General features: G+C 41.3%; 1 protein-coding gene across 2 annotated transcripts in view; it reads right to left on the bottom strand.

The window, feature by feature from the left end:
- ZMAT2 (zinc finger matrin-type 2) overlaps nt 1–25,366 on the bottom strand; it is a 67,560-nt gene that overhangs the window by 25,932 nt on the left and 16,262 nt on the right. For both annotated transcript variants that reach the window (XR_012242910.1, XM_073620880.1), the window contains exon 4: nt 8,855–8,928. Coding sequence is in view for 1 of the 2 variants with exons in the window: in XM_073620880.1 (XP_073476981.1) it covers nt 8,855–8,928 (74 nt within the window). In the remaining variant the exon portion in view is untranslated. The remainder of the gene's footprint in view (nt 1–8,854; nt 8,929–25,366) is intronic.

Genomic DNA, 25,366 nt, shown 5'->3' with positions numbered 1-25,366 from the left:
TCAAACCTGCATGAGTGCCCCAATAGGAAGCGGCTTCCTATGGGAGCACTTGCCAAAGAGGAGGAGCGCCAGCTGGAGACTCCAGAAGGAGGAGGATCGGCTGCTTTGTGCAAAGCCATTAAAAATCTTAGACCCTTTGAAGACCTTAGGCATGCTACATATCACCCAAAATTAATCAGTAAAGTACACAAGCATACGTAGTATGCCCTGTCCCTGTGCCATTGCTGCCGCTGCCACCACTGCATTGGTGTCTCCTGGGGGTTAAATGAGGCTGCAGCCAAAAACATAACCTTTGAACAGTGTTTGTAATACCTTATCAGAAGCATAAATCAGGGATTCAGTGCAACATTACTACATTACACTTTTATATACAAATTCACGTTTCATTTTATGATCAAAGAATTTGATTTTTGATATGCATGGGATGCAAGGTTGATTTTCCTGACAAGTAAAAAATTGTTTTTTGTTTTAAACAAAATGTGTTCCTATTTAACCTCTGATTAACCCTAACCAGTCCTAATAAACTTCTCCTTTCCCATTACATTTTTTTGCAAAATTTTTCTTAATTTTAAACCATTAACAGGCTACCATTTCTGACCCTATCTTATAAAAGGGTTGGTTGCCTGGCCGTCATATTCCAAAAAGGCTTAACACATTGAGTCACCAACACAGAACAAGTATAGAGATCAAATTCTTATTTCACTTGCTGAATGCTTGGACTGAGTCAGTGACCCAATGTACTGAAAGCAGGCATAGCAAAAAAAAAAAAAAAAAAAAAAAAAAAAAGCGCGTCTTAAGAAGTTAGCATTAGCAAAACATGTTTCCTTTAATACACATACTTTGAAAAGGTGCCTTCACTCTGAATGAAGGAGCACCAGATACACCCCTGGACAGCAACATTATTATTCTGGGGGAGGAGGTTAGTGTTAGATGGGCTAGCAGATTTAGACACATTAACAAATTAAAGGCAAACTCCAGCTAACTCTAAGTGGTTACTGTAGAGTTTTTTTTCTTTTGGGATAACAGTTTTACATACATGAATAAAAATTAACCATCGTAAGCACCCCTGTCGGTAGTAAATAGCTTGTCTCTACCTTCTAACGGCTACATTGGCAGACTTACTGGCAGGATCACCAAGTGAAAAAAAAAAATAAAAAAAAAAACGAAAAATAAATAAATAGGCAAGCTGCAATATAATAAAAGTTTCCTTTCGGGTTTAATAGCACCTTAGGATCCACTAAAGTATTGCAAGGGCCTGCCTGAATAGATACAAATTGATTGGTTAGATATGGTAGGTGCTCATATTACGTAGGTTTAATAAATCTAAAGTTGATCGTATGGTCACCAATAGGTTTTCTATATCACGGTGTCCTATACTGTTACCATGGGAATAAAAGCAAGGATAAGTTGTAGACAAGTTAGACAAATTGTGTCCTTCAATTTCTGAAAATATCAGTGAAGTAGAAAGAAATTTGACTTGCCTGTAAATTATATTACTACAGTACAGGCATTTTATTACACCATAGGTTATGGGCTCATACCTTCAGGTGACTGGTAAGCTTTTGAAGACACTCCCCCTAAGGCACATCCCTGTGTCAAAAGATGCAGACAGTGAGACTGGGGAGCGAGCACAAGTGCCCCCATAGAAAGTGGTTTTCTACAGGGGCACTCACCGGAGGGGAGAAGCCAGGAACACCAGCGGGGGACCCGAGAAAAGGCGGTTCGCTATTCCATTGCACAAAGCAGGTAAGTATAAACCGTTTTTTTTTGTTTTTGTTTTTTTTTTAATGTACATCCACTTTAAAAAGGTCCCCAAGAAAGGTTTGGAGGAGCACAACAAACCCAGAGGGCTAGATTCTAGTCAAGACCTGTATGTAGGAAAGCCAAAATGCCAGGCACGAGTATAATATCTGGGACTGAACAAACAGACCTCACACCAGCCAAAGTAAGAGCTCCATGTATGATCCTCCTGGAAATGGCCTTTCTTGCTTTCAACAAGGTAGGAATCCCTAGACTCCGGAATCCCTCTATGCCTTTGAACTTGAGTTTCAACACCCATCTTTGGCATATCAGATTGCACACATGTGGATGAAGAGACCCTTGGCCCAAATGGTGGCGGCTGAGATAGTCCACCTGCCAGTTGTCCACTCCCGGAATGTGGACTGCATAAATTGGTGGCCTACTTCCTTGAAGGCAGCCAGGCTTCTCATTCCTCCATAGTGGTTGATATATATGGCATTGTCTGACCAACGTCACTGGATGTCCCTTTAGAAGGGAGTCCAGTGCTGAAGGGGTCAACCTGACTACTCTGAGCTCCAAGATTTGATGAGGAATTCGGGTTCCTCTCTTAACCATGTTGCCTGAATTGTCAAGGGATTGGAAGACTTCTCTATAGCCTGACAGACTTGCGTCTGTTGTAAGAACTTTTCAATTTTTTTTTCCACTGTTAAAAGTGTTAGTAGTAGTGATCCACCAAGACAAGTAACTTCTTGGATCACAGTTTTCAAAAGCATGAGCTCTTAGAGAAAGAACTTTTTTGGAAAAAAAAAAAAACTTTTTGCTTGCGATTCATCCAGGACCAGACCCAAGCATTCTAGGCACGTGGAAGGCTGGAGAGCAGATTTGTTGAAACTGATCACCCAGCCAAAGGCCTGAAGCAACCGAGTTGTATTTTAGACATCTGCTGAGAGTTGCAAGGGAGATCAAACTTTCAGGAGAAGGTCTAGATAGCCTGTCACTTGAGGATTGGCTGAAGAGTTGTGCAACAAACTAGAAGTGGCTGTGTGCCACTGTAAAGTGTAGATATCGCTGATGATCTGGGCAAGTAGGAACATGCAGGTAGGCATCTTGGATGCCCATGGATGCAATGTATTCCCCTTATCCCAGAGAGATAATTACAGACTTTGCAGATTCAATGTGAGATTTTGGAATTTATTGGAGGGATTTTAGGTCCAGAATAGGATGAAAGTACCCATCAGGCTTTGGTACTGGTAACAGATTTGAGTAGAACCCTTTGAAAGTATCCTGTGGCAGTGTTGGTACAATGCATCCCTGGGGAAAAAAGGTGGTTCAGGGCATTCTGCAAATCTGACTGCCCTTGGACAGTTTTTGATTGACTTAAAAGAAGAAAGCAGTGAGGTGGTAGTTTTAAACTCTACCTAGTACCCTTTTGAAAGCACCGATTGAAACCATAGGTCTGGGACGTCTGCGACCCAGAAAGAAGCAAACTAGCATACTCTTAGGAGTGAGGGCACCCCTTCATTGTGGAGGTACGCTTTGAGGAAGACTTGGTGGCCTTTGTGGGCCAAGCCTTGTGCTGAAAGGAAGGGATGATATTAGGTTTTTATGTTAATGCATGAGTAAAGTGTCTAGGCACAGTGTTTAGAACAGCTAGGGGTTCCTGAGGAAGGCAGTTTTAGGACTTCAAGGAAGAAAAGCCTTCCCACCTGCAACCTCTGACGAAATGGTCAAGTGCCTCACCAAACAGACATCTGCCTTGGAAGGGCATACCTACAGGGTGCTTTTTACAGGCAGCTTTAGCTGTCCAACCTTTTGCCATAAGATTCAGCTCTTATGATGCGTTTCAGGGAATCTACATCAAAAAGCAGAGAGGCAATTGTAATTGTTCTACAACAGGACAATCCTGGAAAACGGAGTCTTGTTGGTTATTCATTATCCTAGTCCAGTTATCTATGTGTGCCAAACTGCAGCTAGCACTGGTGGCAGGTCTGGGTCTGGCCAATTAAAACGGGCTTCTAAGAGCATCTCAAATTTTCTCTGAGCAGAATCTTTAGGGAACAGCAGAACATTTTTAAAAACAGTGAGAAGTTTGTTTAGGACAGATGGCATGATCAACCACAGGATTTACCCATTACTTTGCAAACTTTTTTCACTGGATAGAGTTCAGAAAATATTTTGAGGATTGAAAAATCTTTTAGGGGTGACCAAATTGTTATAGACTGCAAATTTTATCTCTTCATGAACAGAATATGCTTTATAAGTTTTATAGGTCTCCATGTGCCCAAAGAGGTGTGGCAAGACAGGAGTCATTATGCACAATGCCACAGCTCTTGCTAGCAGAGGCAACAAGCTTTTCAACATTAGTAAGCATCTTGCATGAAATTCCCTCTCCAATATAGTAACTATATCGGGGTAGGAAATCTTGACTCAACATCTACATCATTCCCTTCCGATTCTTTGCCCTTTACGACCATACCAGGGTCAGAGTCCGGGTGAGAAATGGGAGCAGAAGTGGAGTTTCTAAGCTCTAGACAAAGAAGGTATATTAAGCCCATAATCTGTCCAAGAAATTGTGACACAGATGCAGAAAATTCTGCTTTTGTTAAATAAGCTACATGCAGTGTGCCTGAAAGAGTTAGAGTTAGTTGCAGAAAGTGGCGTTAGAACCAGTTTTTGCTACAATACAAGGCAGAGCAAATATTTGCCTGCCGTTTTGATTCGACTCCCTTTCGCCTGGTCTCCATTATGGCTACAACTGAGGGCATTCCCCTGTGGGGTACTCATGGAGAAAAGTGTGAGAGATAGAGTAAGGGTGTTTGAAATGAGTACACAGTACCCCAGGTGTAAATCGTCCTGTAACAAATCCTCGTGGCAAAAGGGCAGGGGGAAAGCACCTATAAGGACTCTAAGCGGAGGTGGAGTGAAGTGTGTGATGCAACATCTTTTCCATCATCCACCTGAGAGCTATGAGTGGTTGTATTTCGGTGCCAAGTCTGAAGTTTATTCTGTGACTTGAATTCACGGTGACCCTGTCTTACCTTTCCACAATACTGGACTACATATAGAAGTCCATGTTTAGCACATCCTGTTGGGGATACCCCCCTACCTACCCAAAGGGGCCTTTAGGGACTGGGTTCCATAGTGATGGACTGCGGCCCTGGACCTGTAATGCAACCTGCGGTCAACTCTACAAAATGTACTAAGTGCCAAGGTGAGCACCCCACGCAGGATCAAGTGCTTGAAGCCACATTACAGGCCCTCCCCACAGTGTGGGGCCCAGGGCACACCTCCCAAGGGTTTACCAAGGTTGCATCGATCCGGACACACTGCTTCTGTGTAGGCATTAGAAGACAGTAAGGACTGATTGAAGAATTCCAAGAAAATAAAAGTACGTTTATAAAATAAAAAATGCAGCAACCGTGTACAATTCAGCAGCTGCATTCCCAGAATTCTGCTCAGCTTAATTTAAATTCAGGAGCTAAAATAATGTATTAGAAATTGAAGAGGTTTTAACAGAAATATTAATTTGCCATTATTGTACACCCTGACTGCAAAATGTGACGCCAAAGATAACATTCTAGCGCTTCTACCTCACCCCAAAGAAAAAAAAAAAAAAAAAAAAAGATAATTCCTCAGCTGCAGCAGTGGGTGGCAAGCACTAAACTTGTAATAGCATAATTATATTTAGCATACATAAAAGGAAACTGAAAAACAGGATGCTACTCAGTCTGCTAAAGAAAATACAGAATGAAAGTGAGGAAAAAAAAAAGAAAAAAGTTGATCTATGAAGTCTACATATTTTAAACATGCTCATTTTTTAAAAAGATGTTGCTGCCTTATCAGCACTTGGCAAGCAGCAATCAGTGTATTTTTCTTCTCTTAAGTTAGATGTACATCTGACTGAATAGTCAGGGCTTCTATCAAAGAAAATCAAATGCTTACACTATCCTTTAACCTCGTTCATTCATTCTGTACGTCCTGCTATATTTATAACAAAGGTTATAAAAAAAAACCCACTCTAAAATTGTCATTGGCTTACAATGTAATCTAAAAGGATAAATACTACATGTACTGTATACAATATTGTGTTTTTGTAAAATACTAAAAGCCTCATTATTACAATCTCTCTCTATATACAGTCAATAGCTGACTTACACTAAAAACCATTACACATTTACATATTTAGCATTAAAGCAGTTCTAAAGGCTGAAGGTTTTTTATCTTCATGCATTCTAGGTAGCTGCTCTAGGGAGCTGTTTTCCTGGATCTCTCCCTCCTAATTGGCTCAGACACAGCCATTGGCTCCCACTGCTATCATCACAGCCAGTGAGGGGGAAATTGAGTCATTTTCTAGTTCAAAACGAATTTTAGAAAAAGTATTATTTTACTGAAGGGTAGTTGATGCTTGGAATAAACTTCCAGCAGAGGTAGTGAGACATTCAACAGTAAATGGCTTCAAACATGCTACTGAAAAATAAATAAATACATAAAAAAGGGGAGGGCAGATTCCATGAACTACTGTCTTTTTTTCTATCTTTTTAAGAGTATATGTGAATTCTTACCTTGTAAAACAATCTACTCCGTTTAAAATAGTAATGCAAGAACAAACATTTGTGTGTGTATGTATGTATGTATATATATATATATATATATATATATATATATATATATATATATATATATATATATATATATATATATATATATATATATATATATATATAAATATATATATATATATATATATATATATATATATATATATAAATAAAAAAAACTTTATAAAGCCAGGTATTTCACACAAAAGGAAGAAATACAAAAAGAAAATTATACTTTTTAACTAGGGTTGCACTGATACCACTTTAAAGAGGACGTAAACCCCGATGGGTTTTACTTCCTCTTCTGCTCCCCGCAAGGCCTGCAAAATAAAAGCATAATGGGCTAGTATGCATTGCATACTAGCCCATTATATGACACTTACCTGCAAACAAAGCCCGCGCTGTCCCTGGAGGCCGCGTCCACCTACGCCCCTCTTCCTTTCCGGCGCATGCGCGCGGGAGCAGTCATGGCACACGCTGGGGGAACAAACAGCATGGTGGTCCATTTCTTCACAGTGCATGCGCCAATGACATCGTGCACAAGTGAAATATCCCCTTAACGGCACATGTTTAGGAGATATTTTCACTACCTATAGGTGAGCCTTATTCTAGGCTTACCTATAGGTAAAAGTCACACAAAAGGGTTTACAACCACTTTAAGACCGAGTACAAGTACCGATACTTTTTTTTTTACAATGCCGTGTGTGTGTGTGTGTGTGTGTGTGATTTTTTTTTTCTAACAATTTAACCTTTTAAATATTTATTACAATTCTTTATTTTTCTTTTATCAGCCCTGTTGGGGGGCTTTGGTGAGATATTAGGGGTCTACTCTAACCCCGGACATCTCCCCTTTGAGACAGGGTAAGGGAATGAGGACACAGATTCCCCAGTCCCTTTCTCTGCAGCCTCAGCTGCACTGAAGATAAATGGACAAGAGACAGAGGCTCCTGTTCATTCATAAACTGATGCATCTTAAACACAGTTTACGATGCTCAGTTATGAATGGACAGAGTCAGTGATCACTGCCTCAGTTCATTCAGGAAAGGAAGGAGCCAGTAAAATTACATATTTTCCGGCTCCTTCCTCTGCTCTCAAGCCTGACAGATCCAGGACAGGGGAGCGGAGGAACACAGAGAAGACCCAGGGACCTGGAGAACACAGGGGACGATCGGTGCGGGCAGTTACAAGCACCAATCTCCCTGTATACAGGGAGGAGGGAGGAGTCGTCAGCTGCTTTATTGAAAGGTATACAGGGAGATCAGTGCCTGTAACTGCCTGCACCAATCATCTGTGAGGCTGTCCGGCTCCCCCTGCTATGCTGAGGAGGCAAGTATCGGGTCAAGTATCAGAGCATTTGCACAAGTACTTGTTCAAATGCTTGTTAATCGGCACTGATACTAATATCGGTATCTGTGCAACCCTGTTTTTAACACAAGTACATGGTACAGCAGACACATCAGGAACATGGAATGTTTAGGTAACATACACTAAATGTAATGAGGACCCCAAGATAATTCCTAATAGCCCTTTCACACTCTGAATTGCATTAATGCACATTTTGTGTGTTGTGGTATGCTGAGATGAATGACTAGGCTGGTTGAGCGCCTGTTCCAATTATTTCAAATCAGCACACCACAATGCACAGATACTTTCCAACTGGCGTGTAAAAAAACAAAACAAAAATAAACATTGGTTGAGGTGTGCTAGTTAAGTGCATTGGAGTACAATTTAGTATGAAGGGACCATCTTAAAACAAAGTACAATGTGACTCTTAATGAGCATTAGTGCAATGCATCGGTGTGGGTGGGTTGTAAACCTGTAATGTGTGAGCCATGCATTACAGTAATAGGCAAAAAAAAACATCTGAAGGGGGGGCCTAAAATGTGCATGAGTGTGTTGCGGTGAAAGCTTTTTTTCTCCCTTTTTTTTTTTTTTTTTTTAACTTAATACCTGTCCCCAGGGGGCTAAGAGGCCTCCTGATAACAGTATACAAAGGAAAGACATGTGCTCTTATGGAGACATCACAAGTCTGATGTTGCCATTGTATGCTGAAGAAGTGATTCAGGGGCAGAAACACTTATTTGCCTTGAATAGGTCTTTAAGCCATAGTAACGATTGTCATGGCACACAATCAGTATCCTAGCTATAGTATGAAAAAATATGACAAAACAGTCACAGCAACATCATAATAACTACTGGCATTATAGTACTGACTGATTAACCCTTTGACTGCCAACTGCTAAATACCCCAACTAATTATTTTGCTGGCTCACTCAGGAGCTTTATGCATGTAATAATTACAGTGATCAGATATTCTGAGTACTCCAGACTAAAGACGCAACTTCCATCACTAAACAAAACAGAGTGAGGATTCTCTGCTCTACTCTGCTGCCACCTGCAGTTCACAGTAAGTAAAACAACCATCACAGGTAGGGCAAGAACAAGAAAAAAAAAAAAAAAGAGCATTATTTCTCACGAATTCGGAAGAAAAAAAAAACATTTTAAAGAAAACTTACGTTTTTTGCCATTGATATGATCCAAGAAGTTGATTGAATCTTTCACTACACAGTCACAAACATTGCAGTAATAGCTGGCGTAAGAACAAAAAGAAAAATATATGCATAAGTATTCAGGACCTTTCTAAAAAGGGAGAGCAAGCATGCAAAAATGTGAAAGTCATATCAAAAACTGCTTTCAGGTAAGCATTGCTATAATGTAATACAATACAATGAATATTCTTAGTGAAAATACACTATCCTGACCTTTACACAAATGTATTGAATGTGTATATTCTGTGTGTGTTATGTAACCTAACTGCATGTATGTGTAAATCTTTTAAGTGTTTTGGAAGTACTTTTAATTTTTTTTAATTACATTGTTACTTTTTTTTTTATAAATTCCATTATAAGAGTGTTGCATTTAAGTGTGCGGCATGTCGCATTTAAGTGTAGGTGGTATTTTCAGGGTTAAAACAGTTGGTGTGGAGGTGACCTAATGGGTCCTCACCACCTGTCAAACACCCTTTGAAAAACAATCCACCACAGAGCACTTTTCAGAGGAATGGCAACAATAGCCACACATCTGAACAAGCCCTGTAAAGCTGTCCATTCGTGGTTCAGTTTCTATTTCTCTGCCAGCTGGCTGAACGATAAAAATTTAACTGATTCCCCCAAACACAAATTCAAGGTGGATGAGGGAAATAATATTGTATTTTGACAGCAGGGAGAAACTCGCCCTGTCAGAATGCACAGATCAGCGCTGAAGCCATTCACTCAGCAGCTTTGATCCAACAGGGCAATTGAACAGAAGTCAAATGGAAGATGGACTTCTGTTGAACTGTAGTGGCCACATACATGGAGCCAAATTAGGTAGGTCCTTGCTGAACCAGCTGAATTTTGATCCATATATGTTCACCTTAAAAGCTGAACTTCAGCTTTTGATATACTTTACATAGTTTGTTTGGGCCAGCTTGGCCCAAATGAACTATGTCCTTCACTAACAGCTTGGCCCAAATGAACTATGTCCTTCACTAACAGCTTGGCCCAAATGAACTATGTCCTTCACTAACAGCTTGGCCCAAACCACGTATAGTATTTTAAAAGCTGGAGTTAAACTTTAAAATGCAGGTGGCCACTGCTGCCCCTTACATCTGAAATGCTAGTTTTCTGTTTGTAGGTATAGGCTCATCATCAGATAATGGATCCTTTTTCAGAGAGTGTTTGATAGGCAGTGAGGAGACAATGTGTAGCCTCCTCAATGCCAGTTTTAACTCTGAAAATACTGATCCACCGTACCACAACTGTGCACATTGTACATAGCCGTAGCTTATTCAGTTAAATGGGTCACATTCTGTGCTGATCCATACACTGAGTGAGACGTGGCATTTCATTTTTATCATGGCTGCAAGGCAAAGCATTAGGGCATGTGTAAAGCCATGAGCAGTTACATCTTTGTTCAGATGGGTGCTCAAATCATGCCTCAACCACTTGCTTTTACCACTCCCTGGCTACCAGCCCCTAAGCTCATCCACTAAAATCAAAAAAGTGAAACACCAATGTGTTGAAACCAGAGATTGCAAGGAAAGAAGCCTTTTCAAACAGGATAGCTATGACTGCCCCTGCTTTTCTCTCAGTAAGGCTGATCGCCAGAAAGAAAAAAAAAAAAAGTGAAATACATGGATGAAATACATCTACAGGAACCATGGTTTCTATTAAAGAATTTGTATTTCAGTCCATTCAGTCCCCAAGATTTACACATCACTGCAGGATTGTATAGCCAGGCTGATTACCTGCATCAGAGAAAAGGTCAGGGTAACAATAAAGCTAAAGTCAGTTCTCTTTCACCAGCATTTCACCTATCTGCTCACACTGCTCTCTCCTCCTGTCAGCACATGAGCATACCGGGCTCTATAGCTTTCCCTCCCCCTGTGAGTGTTTACAAGCTAGAGAGGTCTTTCTTCAGTCTCCAGCTCACCAAAGCAATGACTCTGAAGTGTTCAGTTCTGAAAGCCTCGGGTTTACTCAGTGCAAGGGAGACTGAGGAGCGCGAGTTCAAACAAATGTAATGCTCTCCATGATGCTGTCAGCTAAAGCAGTCATCCTGGGCTTACAGGAGATGAGCAACTAGACCAGCAGCACCACTATGACTGCCTTAATGAAGGCTACATGCGTTTTAAAAATTAAATAGTTTAAGGCCAAGTTGACCTTTTTCCCTTTTTAAATTCCAGCTCGCCTTACCTTACCTTAGCCCCTGTTCCAAAGAAAAGTTCATGCCTTCCTAGTGGGTCCTCCTAGTCTATAGTTTTGGAAAATGTAAAGGAGATTGTACAGAGATTGTACAGTGTATGGCCACCTTTATACCTGTACAAAATGAGGCAGTACATGGAGACACTCGGCTGTCAGGCCACATTCACATCTCTGTATGTGTTTTTTTGGGGGTGTTTTTTGCTTAGGGCAGCCAATGCACTTGAATGGACTGCCCTATGCATGAAAAACGCTGCTGAGTGGAGCACTGTGCGTTGCTTTACATCGCTGTTTGGTGCATTTGCAGCACGTTTATCGTGCGAACAAACGAAGAGAAAACATGTGCCTGACACCCATGCTTGGGGTGCTATTAACATTTAATGGTAATGCAAGTGTCATGTGCATTTGCAGCACATTTCCGAAACGCGGGGCAAAGTGCACATTTTCTTGTTCAGAAACAAGCAGATGTGAATAGAGGCTCTTTGCTCTTGTGTAAGCACACCAAATTCACTTTCAGGCCCCATTCACACCCAACGTAGTGGGATTGTCGTTTTGGCTCATTTTTCCTGCGACGTGCATTTCAATGGTAGCCCATGGGACATTTTGGCATGTTGCGGTTTGCACATTTTTAACTGTGCGTTTTGCTGCATTTGACGCTCTTTTTTTGAAATGGCAAAATGCGTCTTTGCTACCATGTTTGGAGTGTCTAACAATTAATGGCACTGAAAGCGCAGCTAGTTCATTTAAGATGAAAAAGAGTGGCCACACACTATACAATCTGATTGTACAGTCTCTGTACATTTGGCTTTAGATTTACCAAAACTATGGAATAGAAGGACCCACCTATCCATTCACGCTACAGGCCCTTGCACTACAGAGGTGTCCAACCCGCAGCCCCAGAGAGTTTAGCATGCAGCCCAGGCCTGTCTGGAGGAACGCTGGGGATGGCGTGCAAACACATTAGCCGTGGACAGCTTACATTAACAAGCCAGACAAATGCAAGTCTGGAGGGATGCCGTGTGAACATAGTTGATGGGTGCAGGGTGCATGTGTGCTAATGAGGTCAGCTGGTGAACTGCTTCCTGTGTCTTACTTGTTTTTAAATCCTAAATCTACATACCAGGAAGTCATAAACTAGTCTATGGAACACACCATAGACTAGGGTAAGGCCTTGTTCTAAAAAACAAAGAAAGCTTTTATTTTTCTGCAACAGAGGTAAAAGGAATTGTTAAGGTCAATTAATAATTTCTGCAGCCCCTCTGCAAATCAGAAGATATACTACACAGTGTTTTTTTTTTTTGTTTGTTTGTTTTTTAATTCAGCAGCTAAATACCTTTTTTTTTTTTCATATCGCTGATGTGTGGTCACGTGACCGCCAGCCACTATCCCTCCCGATGTACTGACTACAGTGGCAGGGGCTGAGTTCCCCCTTCTGACATCAGCTAGGCAGTCAAGTGAACACACATCAGCGACGTGAACAAAAAGGAGGAGAGGGTGAGGAAAAGGGGGCAAGGGAATAGTGTTCTCACCGCTGACCACGGAACCGACAGGGGGGGGGGAGCTGCAGAGACGCACAGAGGAGAGCTGGGATGATGGTGGCACGTAAGCGGACTGCTTAGCAGTCATGATAAAATGTGGTTAGCTCAGGGGGGAGGTCCAGACCAGGCAGGATCAACCAAGTACTGTAAAAGATAGAAAGGGGCAATTAAAAAGGCAAAAGCACTATGCTACAGCTTGTACCTTAAAAAGGGACAGGAGCATGTTTTGTTTTTGTTTTGGGGGGGGGGGAGATAACTATCACCTTAATGGTATATAGGTAGAAAGGGGAGCTGGAACTTACAAAAAAAAAAAAAAAGTGAACTTATCCTTTAAGCTTTTTGGGTGCACAAGAGGAATGAAAGCATTTTTAGTGTGAAAAGTCCACAGTAGTTAAATTTTTGTACGTCCTGAAATGTAGTCTGAACCTAGGAGTAAATTAACACTTCTATCTGTCAAATCACTTATAAAAACACAAAGATAGAAATGAATGAACAAAGCAACCAGTCAGCTGACTGCTTCCATTTCCAACTCACTACAATTATTACCGACACTTCTTTGACTGACCCCTTCCTATATGTGTAACAGCAAAGCATCTCTACTGTCATCTTAGAGACCTGTGTAAAGCCTGAATGGGTCGAGCCCTGATATTTTACTCAATATAGAATGCTCACATCCCATAAATATAAAAACATTCTACAGTAAATGATGTTTACCTATGCAGCAAATATCAGACATATTGCTCTCCAAGTCTACATATGTTGTTTACTCTGTTTGATATTTGGACAAGCGTGTCTTCTCAAGTGAATCAATAGATTTTTATTAGCTGCGGGTCAGCAGCCACTGTGCAAGAGTACAAGTTCTTCTTTTATTGGGAAAAAAGAAACATGGTGTAGCGTTATAAACATTTACAGAGGAATTCAAACCAAACAGCTGAAAACATAAAAGTTGAAATCCATACATATATATGCGAATTGTTAGGCTGCTGTAAAGATATTTGTAATCGTGATTAATCAGTCTTGTGATTCACACAACCATGCTGGGAAGGCAATAACATTATTCACTATAGCCTCTTCCTGTGTCACCTGCTCACTTACTATACTATTAACCACTTCTAGACTGCCGCACGCCGATGCACGTCCCTACTTTGGGGACGGATATCGTTATGGCAGCAGCTGGCTGCCATAACCCTGGTATCCCCACGTTCACCCAGCGGTCCGGTACAAGATAAAAGTCGTCTATGGCGGACTCGCCACAAGATCACTTTTAATCGGCAGCGGCGGAGGCGATAGCGTCTGTCCCCTGGGCTGACATGGAGACGAGTGAGGGGAAGATGGCCCCCACCCGTTTACATGATACTAAAGGCCGGAAGCAACGTCAAAACGTCACTTCCGCCCATAGCTCTTAAAGAGCCAATTTATTTTGTTTATTTTTTTAAATAACATTTTTTTTAAATTGCATTTTAGTGTAAATATGGTCTTTTTGACCCCAGATCTCATATTTAAGAGGTCCTGTCATGCTTTTTTTCAATTACAAGGGAAGTCAACATTCCTTGTAATAGGAATAAAAGTGACACTTTTTTCTTCTAAAAACAGTGTAAAAAAAAAAAAAAAAAAAAATTTTTAAAAACGCACCCCGTCCCGCCGAGCTCGCGTGCAGAAGTGAACGCATACGTGAGTAGCGCCTGCATATGAAAACGGTGTTCAAACCACACGTGAGGTAACGCAGCGATTGCAATAATTCTAGCTCTAGATGTCCTCTAACGCAAAACACGCAACCGGTAGAATTTTTTAAATCTCGACTATGGAGATTTTTAGGGGTAAAAGTTTATCGCCATTCCACAAGCGGGCGCAATTTTGAAGCGTGACATATTGGGTATCAACATTATCTTTCAAAATATATAAAAAAAATTGGGCTAACTTTACAATTGTCTCATTTTTTAATTCAAAAAAGTGTATTTTTTTTTTTTTTTTTAAAGTGTGCTTGTAAGACTGCTGCGCAAATATGGTGTGACAGAAAGTATTGCAATGACCGCCATTTTATTCTCTAGGATGTTAGAAAAAAAACAAAAAAAAAAAACGTATGTTTGGGGGTTGCAAGTAATTTTCTAGCAAAAAAAAAAAAAAAAAAAAAAAAAGTTTTTAACCTGTGAACACCGCATCTAAAAAAGAGGCCCGGTCTTAAAGTGGTTAAAGGGCACCTTCTAACTGCTAATCATAATGTAGGAGGTATAGACAGAAAATGAACAGGGCCACATCCCTCAAGGTCTCTTCAATGCGAACTGATCACATTTCCCCTTTCAGCTTCCAGAGACAATAAACATTAGCTGGGCAGCTTTATGCGCTGCAATAGAACCCTATTTGCTCACAATGCATAACCTCCCACTCTTAGTCTGATTTCTGCAAGGGATTGTGGAAAGATTAAAAAAAAAAAAAATTCAGGCAGTTATACTAGCACTATTTTAAAAATACATTTAATGAATACATAACTGGACTAAAGAGATTTTTTATGCTTATAAAAAAAAAATTTAAGCTCTTAAGCATTTTGATGCTTAAACAGTTTGGAAAGGCGAAGAAAAAGAAAAGTTATAACCATGCCTAAAACGTTACAATACTACAATTACTAAATAATCAGGCTTTTCTACAAAATTATGTTTATCTACAATGAGCAGATGGGAAAACTTGTCAACAGTGTTATTGTAATTTAAACGAATGGGCGTCTAACCATTAATTAGATCATTTTCATAATCTGCTTTGTAGAAGAGTTTTAATAACATTCATGAACAAATAAGTCATCGTTTCAGGAGATTAAATAAAGGAAACAGAAGAGATTTTAAATGAAGGTGGAATAGTGGGAATAAGGCTACTTTCACACTGGGGCGTTGGGGGCGTCGGCGGCATAGCAAAAAGTAAAAAAAAGTTGTTTTTTTTCTAAATTGTCGCCCTTTTTTGTTCATAGCGCAAAACATAAAAACCACAGAGGCAATCAAATACCACCAAAAGAAAGCACTATTTGTGGGAAAAAAGGACATCAATTTTGTTTGGTACGACGTCGCACAACCGCACAATTGTCAGTTAAAGCGACGTAGTGCCGAAAAAGTGCTCTGGTCAGGAAGGGGGCAAATCCTTCCGGGGCTGAAGTGGTTAAAACAGTGTATAAGGAGTTGATGTCATGAATGTGATTTGATATGAGAGATTTTCTATAAGGCTGCTTTTCACACTGGAGTGAGCGGGCGTTGATGGTTTTTGGAGGAGGTTTTTGGATGCTAGCAGGGCGCTTTTAAACCCCCGCTAGCGGCCGAAAAAGGGTTAAAACCGCCCAAAAAGGTGCCGCTGCCAATTGATTTCAATGGGCAGGGACGCTTTAGGAACGGTGTATACACCGCTCCTACAGCACTGCAGAGATGCGGCTTGCAGGACTATTTTTTACCGTCCTGCCAGCGCACCGCTCCAGTGTGTAAGCACTTGGGCTTTCACATTGGAGTGAGAGGAGAGGCTTTCAAGGCACTTTGCAGTCGTTATAGTGCCTGTAAAGCGCCTCAGCGTGAAAGTAGCCTAAATATTTCTTTTGCATGCACACAGTTGATTTCCTGTCCAGTAATCCCACAGAACCAACATTTTTTTTCACTGCAGGTATGATAGTGGCGATTATACTGCCACCTACAGGAGGCTGGGACAATGGCAAACAAAAAGCCAACCTCTGTAGAACCCCTATTGTACCCAGCATGCTTCGGTTTTGTAAGTAAGTTGTACACGGGGTCAATAAAAACACAAGGTGGCTGGACATCTCATTTCAGTTCATTGAGGGTATTTACAAAAATAATATTTTGTCATTTGTTAAGGGACATACAGCAGAATTCAGAAAGTCAGGACAGAAAAAGAAACAGAAACAAGGAAGAAAAATTACTGAATCTGAAGCAGAATAAGATGAACTCCCTTGCATGCCTTGAAAGTCTGCCAAGAACCATAGAAGGCTACAGAGAATCTGAGAAAACCAATGAAAAAAGAAAAAGCCCCTGGGGTATAATATCCCAAAAGGACAATGAACAAGCCCGCCAAGGCTGCCAACAACCAATGAGTACCAACCCTGAATTCAGACTGACTAAGAGGTAGGATGCTCAGATCATACCCTAGGGATAGGCAAATATGAAGGCATGTTATGACTCCAGACTGTCACACACAAACAGGGCCACCATCGGGGTTGGGGAGGTGGGCGTCACAAGGGAACCCGGGCGTCCTGAGGGGCCCGGCCGGGAGAAGCACCTGCCCCTGGCACATTTTTTAATGTGGGTGCAGGAGCACCACGTGCCTAGACTGACTTTCTCTATATGTGTACTACAGAAGAGGAGTTGGCAGCTGCTGCTGTGTCACTGAGCTTATTGTTGCCACCTCTAACTACTTCCTGCGCCAGCTCCTCTATCTCAGCTTTGAGTAAACAAGAGCTGGAACTAGGAAGACCACCTTTATGGGAGGGGCCGAAGCACTGTGTGCGTGTGTGTTCTTAGATCTGCTAGGAGAGAATAGACTTGGGGGACACTGAAAAATGTAGTGCAGTTAGTGTTAGGCCAGCCAAAGATTGAGTGAATTTCTTTCCTGCAACCCAAAAAAAAAAAAAAATTAGCTTTCTTTCCCCATCAACACAGTCAGTGTTGACAGGGTAATCCCTCCCGCCAAGCCATTGCGTTCTCCCACCAGGGGAAGCCGTGCCCGTCAGGAAAAACGCAGTGATTATTGCTAGCAGCTTTATAGATGTAAAATCCGTCAGGCAGGTTGTAACCGAGTTAGACGATCGATCAATTTGGGTACATTTAGCCTACCCATACATGATTCGAACCGTCAATGGCCCGCTTTAGTGTAGGGTCCTGCTCAATAGAGTCTACCTTGTCGTGGTGGCAGGCTTCATATTTTTTTGCCAAATTATTATTATTCCTTTTAAATCTTGAAAGCAGTGATAACTTGCAATACAGTTTTCATTTTCATATAAGAAGTTGTAAGTGTGAAAATTAAAAAGTGGGTGCACCAAAGGACTCGGTGGGATGGCCCTGGGGAATGTTGGTGGTCAGGCCAAGGGTGGCCCAGGCCTAAAGCTGTGCAAGGAGCCCCAAAATGTTTGATATCTGCCCTCCACACAAAACAGGAGACGAGCAAGCCATCCACTAAAAACACCTATAGGTATGTTTGGGGTCTGACAGAAAACTCTGTATGACTTGCCTAATCCAAAACACAATATGATTCTAAGGGACATCTGGCCTGCCCTGGTTCAGTGAACCTCCTCAGGAGGTTGCAGATCAGCCACAGAAGAAGAACCCATCACCAAGGACTCTTAATATACTCAGGTTCACTCAGTTGTGCATTTTTTCCTTTTTTCTTGAGAAGGCAGACTACGTTTTGAAAAGAAGTAGGTAGCAATGCTACATCTCTAAAGACGACTGCGCAGCTGTAAATATAAACTTTCCATAACCTCCAGTGTAGGAACCAGGTCACTCATCTTGGCACAGGGAAGACTTCCAAGCGCACAGAAGTGAATGTCTTGCAACACCTAGGTGATGTCCAACAGAACCGGTAATGGAAAATGTGTGCCGCTCAGGTTACAAAGGAAAGCAAATCCTGTGCAGGCCAGGGAAGGAGCTTGTCTGAGCTCCAAACAATTGTTGAGCAAAGGATAGATCCCATGAAGGCGCACATCAATGCAGACCCACTGGTATTGGAATGAATGGAAGTCTCAGTCTGGGCTCTCACCTGGCCACGCGTTTCACTACGCCCCTCAGAGCTTTATTATGGGCATATTAAACAGAGCCCAAATTAGGGCATCCCTACAAACAGAGCCGCTAGTTGAAGGGATGAAGAGACCACCCCATACACCCTAAGAGACATCAGAGGCACACAAAAGGCATCTTGGTCCATAGGGACAATCTGCATGTCTCACCCAAGTCCAAGCTCCCAGATACTAAAGGGGAGTTTAAAGAGGACCAAGGGTCAAAAAAGGGGAGACCATGACATCAGGATGATGTTCCCTCAATGTCCTAAAAAGGAAAAAAAGGGGTACAGGTGTTGGTTCCATCCTAAAATTTCTGAGAACAAGGATCTAGGAGGGTTTTTTTTTTTTTTTTTAAAGGTGGGCTTATCCATGCAATGGCACACAGTACCCTGGCTGATCTAGCAACTCAAGTGATCCGCAACTCAGCATTCCCCTCTAGGGGGAATTCTGATAGGTACCAACAATGGCGCGTGGTGAAACAGCATTCAAGGATGTAAAATTCTCTTGACAAAAGGGCTATCTATGACATCCAGGATGAGATACCATTTCAGAGACCAAGTTCTCACCTGGATTGAAACTGAGGTCCCAGAGTGCATAGACCTGAGAAGACAGGACCGATACGACAAGCAAGTGAAGTAAAGGCTGAACACACACTCAGAGTTGTGCTCAAAAGTTTACACAGTGGCAGAATTTATGATGTCTTGGCCATTTTTCAGAGAATATGAATAACACAGAAATTTTTCTTTCACTCATGTTAGTGTTTGGCTGAAGCCATTTATTATCTATCAACTGCGTTTACTCTTTTTAAATCATAATCACAACAGAAACTATCCAAAATGACCCTGATCAAAAGCTTACATACCCTGGTGATTTTGGCCTAATAACATGCACAAAAGTTGACACAAAGGGGTTTGAATGGGTATTAAGAGGTAACAATTCTCTCCTGTGATATATATAGAGATAGATAGATAGATAGATAGATAGATAGATAGATAGATAGATAGATAGATAGATAGATAGATAGATAGATAGATAGATAGATAGATAGATAGATAGATAGATAGATAGATAGATAGATAGATAGATAGATAGATAGATAGATAGATAGATAGATAGATAGATAGATAGATAGATAGATAGATAGATAGATCAATGAGTTTCTGGACTGCTGACAAACCCTTGCATCTTTCATCCAGTGCTGCACTGTCATTTCTGGATTGAGTCATGGGGAAAGCCAAAGAACTGTCAAAGAATCTGCGGGAAAGGTAATTGAACTGTATAAAACAGGAAAGGGGTATAAAAAGATATCCAAGGAATTGAGAATGCCAATTAGCAGTGTTCAAACTTTAATCAAGAAGTGGAAAATGAGGGGTTCCGTTGAAACCAAACCATGGACAGGTAGGCCAAATACAATTTCAGCCACAACTGCCAGGAAAATGGTTCGGGATGCAAAGAAAAACCCACAAATAACTTCAGGTGAAATACAGGACTCTCTGAAAACATGTGGTGTGGCTGTTTCAAGATGAACAATAAGGAGGCACTTGAAGAATGATGGGCTGCATGGTCGAGTCGCCAGAAGAAAGCCATTACTACGAAAATGCCACAAAGTATTCCGCTATCAATACGCCTCAAACCTTCTGGCACAAAGTCATTTAGAGTGATGAGACCAAAATTTAGCTTTTTGGCCACAACCATAAACACTACTTTGGAGAGGAGTCAACAAGGCCTATAATGAAAGGTACACCATTCCTACTGTGAAATACGTAGGTGGATCGCTGATGTTTTGGGGGATGTGTGAGCTACAAAGACACAGGAAATTTGGTCAAAATTGATGGCAAGATGAATGCAGTACGTTATCAAAAAATACTGGAGGAACATTTGCATTCATCAGCCAGGAATCTGCGCATGGGACGTACTTGGACATTCCAACATTATAATGATCCAAAACACAAGGCCAAGTTGACCTGTCATTGGCTACAGCAGAATAAAAACTGAAGGTTCTGGAGTGGCCATCTCAGCCCCCTGACCTCAATATCAATGAGCCACGCTGGGGAGATCTCAAACGTGCAGTTCATGCAAGACAGCCCAAGAATTTACAGGAACTGGAGGCTTTTTGCCAAGAGGAATGGGCAGCTTAACCATCTGAGAAGATAAAGAGCCTCATCCAAAAATACCACAAAAGACTTCAAGCTGTCATTGATGTTAAAGGGGGCAATACACGGTTTTAAAAACTGGGGTATGTAAACTTTTGATCAGGGTCATTTGGGTAGTTTCTGTTGAGATTATGATTTAAAAAAGAGTAAACACAGTTGATTGATAATAAATGGCTTCAGCCAAACACTAACCATGAGTGAAAAAAGTTTGTGTTATTCATGGTCTCTGAAAAATGGCCAAGAAATCATAAATTTTGCCAGGGTATGTAAACTTATGAGCACAACTGTATATAGCAATAGCAAACATGCTGCCAAAAGTATAGTGCAGATGGTGACTTAGTATTCGTGTGTTCTGTCACTGGCCCATCAAAAAACTGTCCTCTTAACCAAGGTGGCCTGCTATAGTAGAGGTTCAAGCTATGCTGTCTGGCAGAGGCATCTAGAGCACAAGATTAAAACAGCTGCATAGAATCATATACCTTTAATTTAGCTAGATAAAAACAGTTACTACATACCATATTTATTGCCATATAAACATGCACCTTAACTTTAAGAGGGAAGTTTCAGGAAAAAAAAAAAAAAAACCCTTTACACAGCCCCCCTGCACAACACACAGACCCCTTTCATTATAAAGGCACCCCCTGCACTCCCAGTGCTGCCAGCATACTCTAAAGTTGAGAAAACTTCACCCTCAGCCCCTTCCCATACACCGCTCTCATTGTAAATATTCTAAATACCTCCATTAATGCCACTCTCGTGGACCCGGTCATGTGACTGCTCTCCTCTCTTTCATTGACCACCACATGGCCGCTCTACTCCTCCAATCAAAAGCTACACACAAGGAGGAGAGCAGCCACGACGAGCAGCATTAATTAAGGGATTCAGAGGCTTAGATTTACATTGAGGAGTTACACGAGAGGAGCGGTATATGACAAAGGGCTGGCAGTAATGTTTTCTCAACTTTAGAGTTTACTGGCAGCGCTGTCCCATGGCCAGGAGAGGCGGGACGGCTGGCCTGACACCCTCCCTATAGGTGGCACCCCGGGAGAACCGCCTGATCCCCGCCCCCTGTTGGTAAAAAAAAAAAACAAACAGATATTGGCATATAACACGCAGGCACGGTTTACAGTCTATTTTCAGGGTAAAAAAGTGCCTGTTATATGCTGATAAATACGGTATGTATTTAAAGGTGTCCCCAGCTCCCAATAAGGAGCATAGCTTTAACCATAATTTAGTCAAACTAACTGCAGTGAATGAAAGAAAGGAATACAGTGCATTGCAAAAAAATTAGGTTATATCTACTTGCTAAAAAAAAATCAATATATGAACCAGGGAAGCAAAAGGAGAGACATTTCAATGTGCCCAGTTTTGTGCCACACTCTGCACTTACAGTTGTGCCTTAAAGGATAAGTTCAGCTTCGGAACGTTATTAGGGTGAAACATGTAACAGGTTTCCCCTTCCTGCAGTGGCTCTGTGTGACAGGAGCATGGGGAGAAGTTCCCCATACGAGTTGTCTTTTTTTTTTTTTTTGTTTTCCCAAAAAGCTAGTGCGGCTATCTGCCACACTAGGGTTCCACCGATACTGATATCGGTGCCGATACTAAGCATTTGCACAAGTATCGGTACGCGTGCAAACGCGCAGATACCGGAAACTGATACCTTCAGATTTGACTCTTTCATCTGTCAGCGGGATTCCCCCGCTGGCAGATGAAATGTATACAAAAGAATGCAGGCAATTATAGGTTGTTAAGGAGCAGGTCTGCCGCATCCTTAACAACCGATGACGTATCAGCTATCAGTGGGTTTTCCCTTCCCTGAAGTGGACCCACCCCATCCCACGTCTGAACCCCCCCAATAACTCTGTTTTTTGTGTCCTCTGGCCGATGTGCTCCTCGGGCTTCCCTGCGGGCGGCTGCCGGGTGACAGATCTGCCTGTTGAGTAGTGTGTCGGGCACTGAGCCAGGCTTTGCCCCCCATATATATATATATATATATATATATATATATATATATATATATATATATATATATATATATATATATATATATATATATATATATATATATATATATATATATATATATATATTTTTTTTTTTATTTATTTATTTTTGGTACTCGGTCTTAAAAAAAAAAAAAAAGGTATCAGTGATCTGCTGATCACTGGTGCAAAGCTTTTCAGATAAATGAATTTAAATGCACTTTTTTACATGCAGAAAATATGCATTTATTGTTGTGTTTTTTTTACATTTTCAAAAAAGTTAACTTGTTCTTAGTGAACACATCTGAATTTTCAGTATTTCTACTAAATAGGACCTAAACCTAGATCTGGGTGTCCTAAAAATAAATAACAAGAACCCAGGTAAACAGAGGATCCATTTCCATTGCATTTTAGTAAACAGATCTAAAGCAAATCCCTCCTAATGCCCCGTACACACGGTCGGATTTTCCGAAGGAAAAATGTGTGATAGGACCTTGTCGTCGGAATCACACATTTTCCATCGGATTTTCTGACACACAAAGTTTGAGAGCAGGATATAAAATTTTCTGGCAACAAAATCCGCTGTCGGAAATTCCGATCGTGTGTACACAAATCCGACGGACAAAGTGCCACGCATGCTCAGAATAAATAAAGAGATGAAAGCTATTGGCCACTGCCCCGTTTATAGTCCCGGCGTACATGTTTTACGTCACCGCGTTTAGAACGATCGGATTTTCCGACAACTTTGTGTGACCGTGTGTATGCAAGACAAGTTTGAGCCAACATCCGTCGGGAAAAAAATCTGAGGATTTTGTTGTCGGAATGTCCGAACAAAGTCCGACCGTGTGTACGGGGCATTAGACTGGCCATATGCGTTTAGGGTTTTTTTTTGTTCAGCCACCTCATTTGTGTAGATAGAGGAATCTCCTCTCCATAGTCAACTTCTGTCAAGTGGGGGAGACCACACACTGACAGAAAGTTTGCATATCGAGAAGCGAATGGCCAGATTTATAGAACAGCTTTCTATGGATGCCTATAGCCTTCCTCACATGAACTGCTTGCTTCTGGCCCTTCCATACCATTGCTAGAGAATGGGCATCAAGACATTGATTCAGCCCTACCCAAACCCCCCCGCTTCAACCATTCTTCGATAGATGGGTCATTGTCATGATACATTTTCTTTTAAGCTTCAGTTCCTCCTGACATTTTTTCTGCAAAATTTACTGGTATAATTTAGAATTCATAGTCCCATTAAATGATAGCAAGCCATCCTGGTCCAGAGGCTCTGCTCCTCTACTAATAGGGCTGCCTTAATACACAGACAGTGTAAAAACAAGTCAGGGTAAGTCATCAGTGGGAAAAAGGTCAGCTTCAGGGAGCCAAGAGGCAAACCACTGGACTAGTCCACTGTCTTTTGCTTGCCTATTTTAGCACAGACTCCACAGAACATAAACTAGATAGCAAAGACCCAAAATTTCTGTTCTTTATGTTCATGTTCTTTATGTTCATGTGCGAGACCCTGCGAGACAGGGTCTCGCACATGATTATGAAAACTGATCCAACTTCCCTTTCAAATGAACTGAGACACTTATGCCTGGTACACACAGTTTTTTCTGGTTGAAAAAAAAAAACAAAAAAAAAAAAAAACAAACAAACAACTGTCAGCTCTGGTCAGAGCCGCTGTACTATGCGAAGTTAGCGCAGCGATCTTCTTTGCTGAGCTGCTGTGTTCTGACAGGGGGCGCCCCCCCCGCCAGAACACTCCGATCAGTGCTCTCTGCCATTGGCTGAGAGTGCTGATCGGGAGTCTGTCAGCTGCTGGTTTTCCAGCATTCTCATCTGATAGAAGCTGGCCAACTACTGGCGGACAGACCGACGTACACACGGGTCGAATGTCAGCTGTTTTTATTTTTCTTTGGACCGGCCGATGTCGCCTAACATTTGGACTGTGTGTACAGGGCTTTAGGGTGCATTCACATGGGTGACTCTGCAGTCTGCCTGTGTCCTGCCACAACCTGCAGGCAATCCGTGGATGTGTGAACAGTCATGGATAGCTGCAGCAGCCATTAGCCTATCACTATTTTGTATGGGCTGGGCAACCTCAGCTTTTTGCACACACCTGCGATTCCAGCCGCTGGAATTTGCAGTGTGTGTTAGTTGACTGTTTGGATGCACCCCTAGTGGTTTGTATACAAATATGTAGTTTTAAATAATTTAATAAATTAACAGGTATAAATGCCTGTGTTCTGACTGTCTAGTTTTAGGACATGAATGAAAAATAAAATTTGGTTTTGTGTCGCATTTACAGAGAAATATTGAAAAGTCAAAAAGGCTCACAAACTTTAAAGGCACCCCTGTAGCTTTGAAAGGTTGCAAGTTATGACAGGTTCACTTTATAACACACTGCACCCCATTGCTAGATAAAAACACAACATCTCACATTATATGTGCTCCAAATAATTATTTAATGATCATTTTCTTTTGATCTCCTTTGATCCTCATCTTAACAATAGGCAATGGAACTGGGAAAGTTATCTTAAAAACTACTTACAGCGATGTAAAAAAGCACGTGCCCCCTTCCTGATTTTTTTTATTTCTTTGCATATTTGGCACACTTAAATGATTTAGATCAAACTAATTTTATTCTGCAAAAAGATAAATAATAAATAAAATCCTCATTTAAAAACTGCATTTTCGAAGGGGAAAAAGCTGTCGAAACCTGCCTGGCCCTATGTGAAAAAGTAATTGCGCCCTAAACCTAATAACTAGTTTTGCCACCCTTGGCGGTAACGACTGCAATCAAGCATTTGCGATAACTGGCAATGAGTCATTCACATCACTGTGGAGGAATTTTGGTA

Source organism: Aquarana catesbeiana, linkage group LG03 (genome assembly GCF_042186555.1).
Source record: "Aquarana catesbeiana isolate 2022-GZ linkage group LG03, ASM4218655v1, whole genome shotgun sequence".
Taxonomy (NCBI): Eukaryota; Metazoa; Chordata; class Amphibia; order Anura; family Ranidae; genus Aquarana; species Aquarana catesbeiana.
Note: the sequence above shows the minus strand (reverse complement) of the source record. Positions and strands in the feature narration are given on the sequence as shown.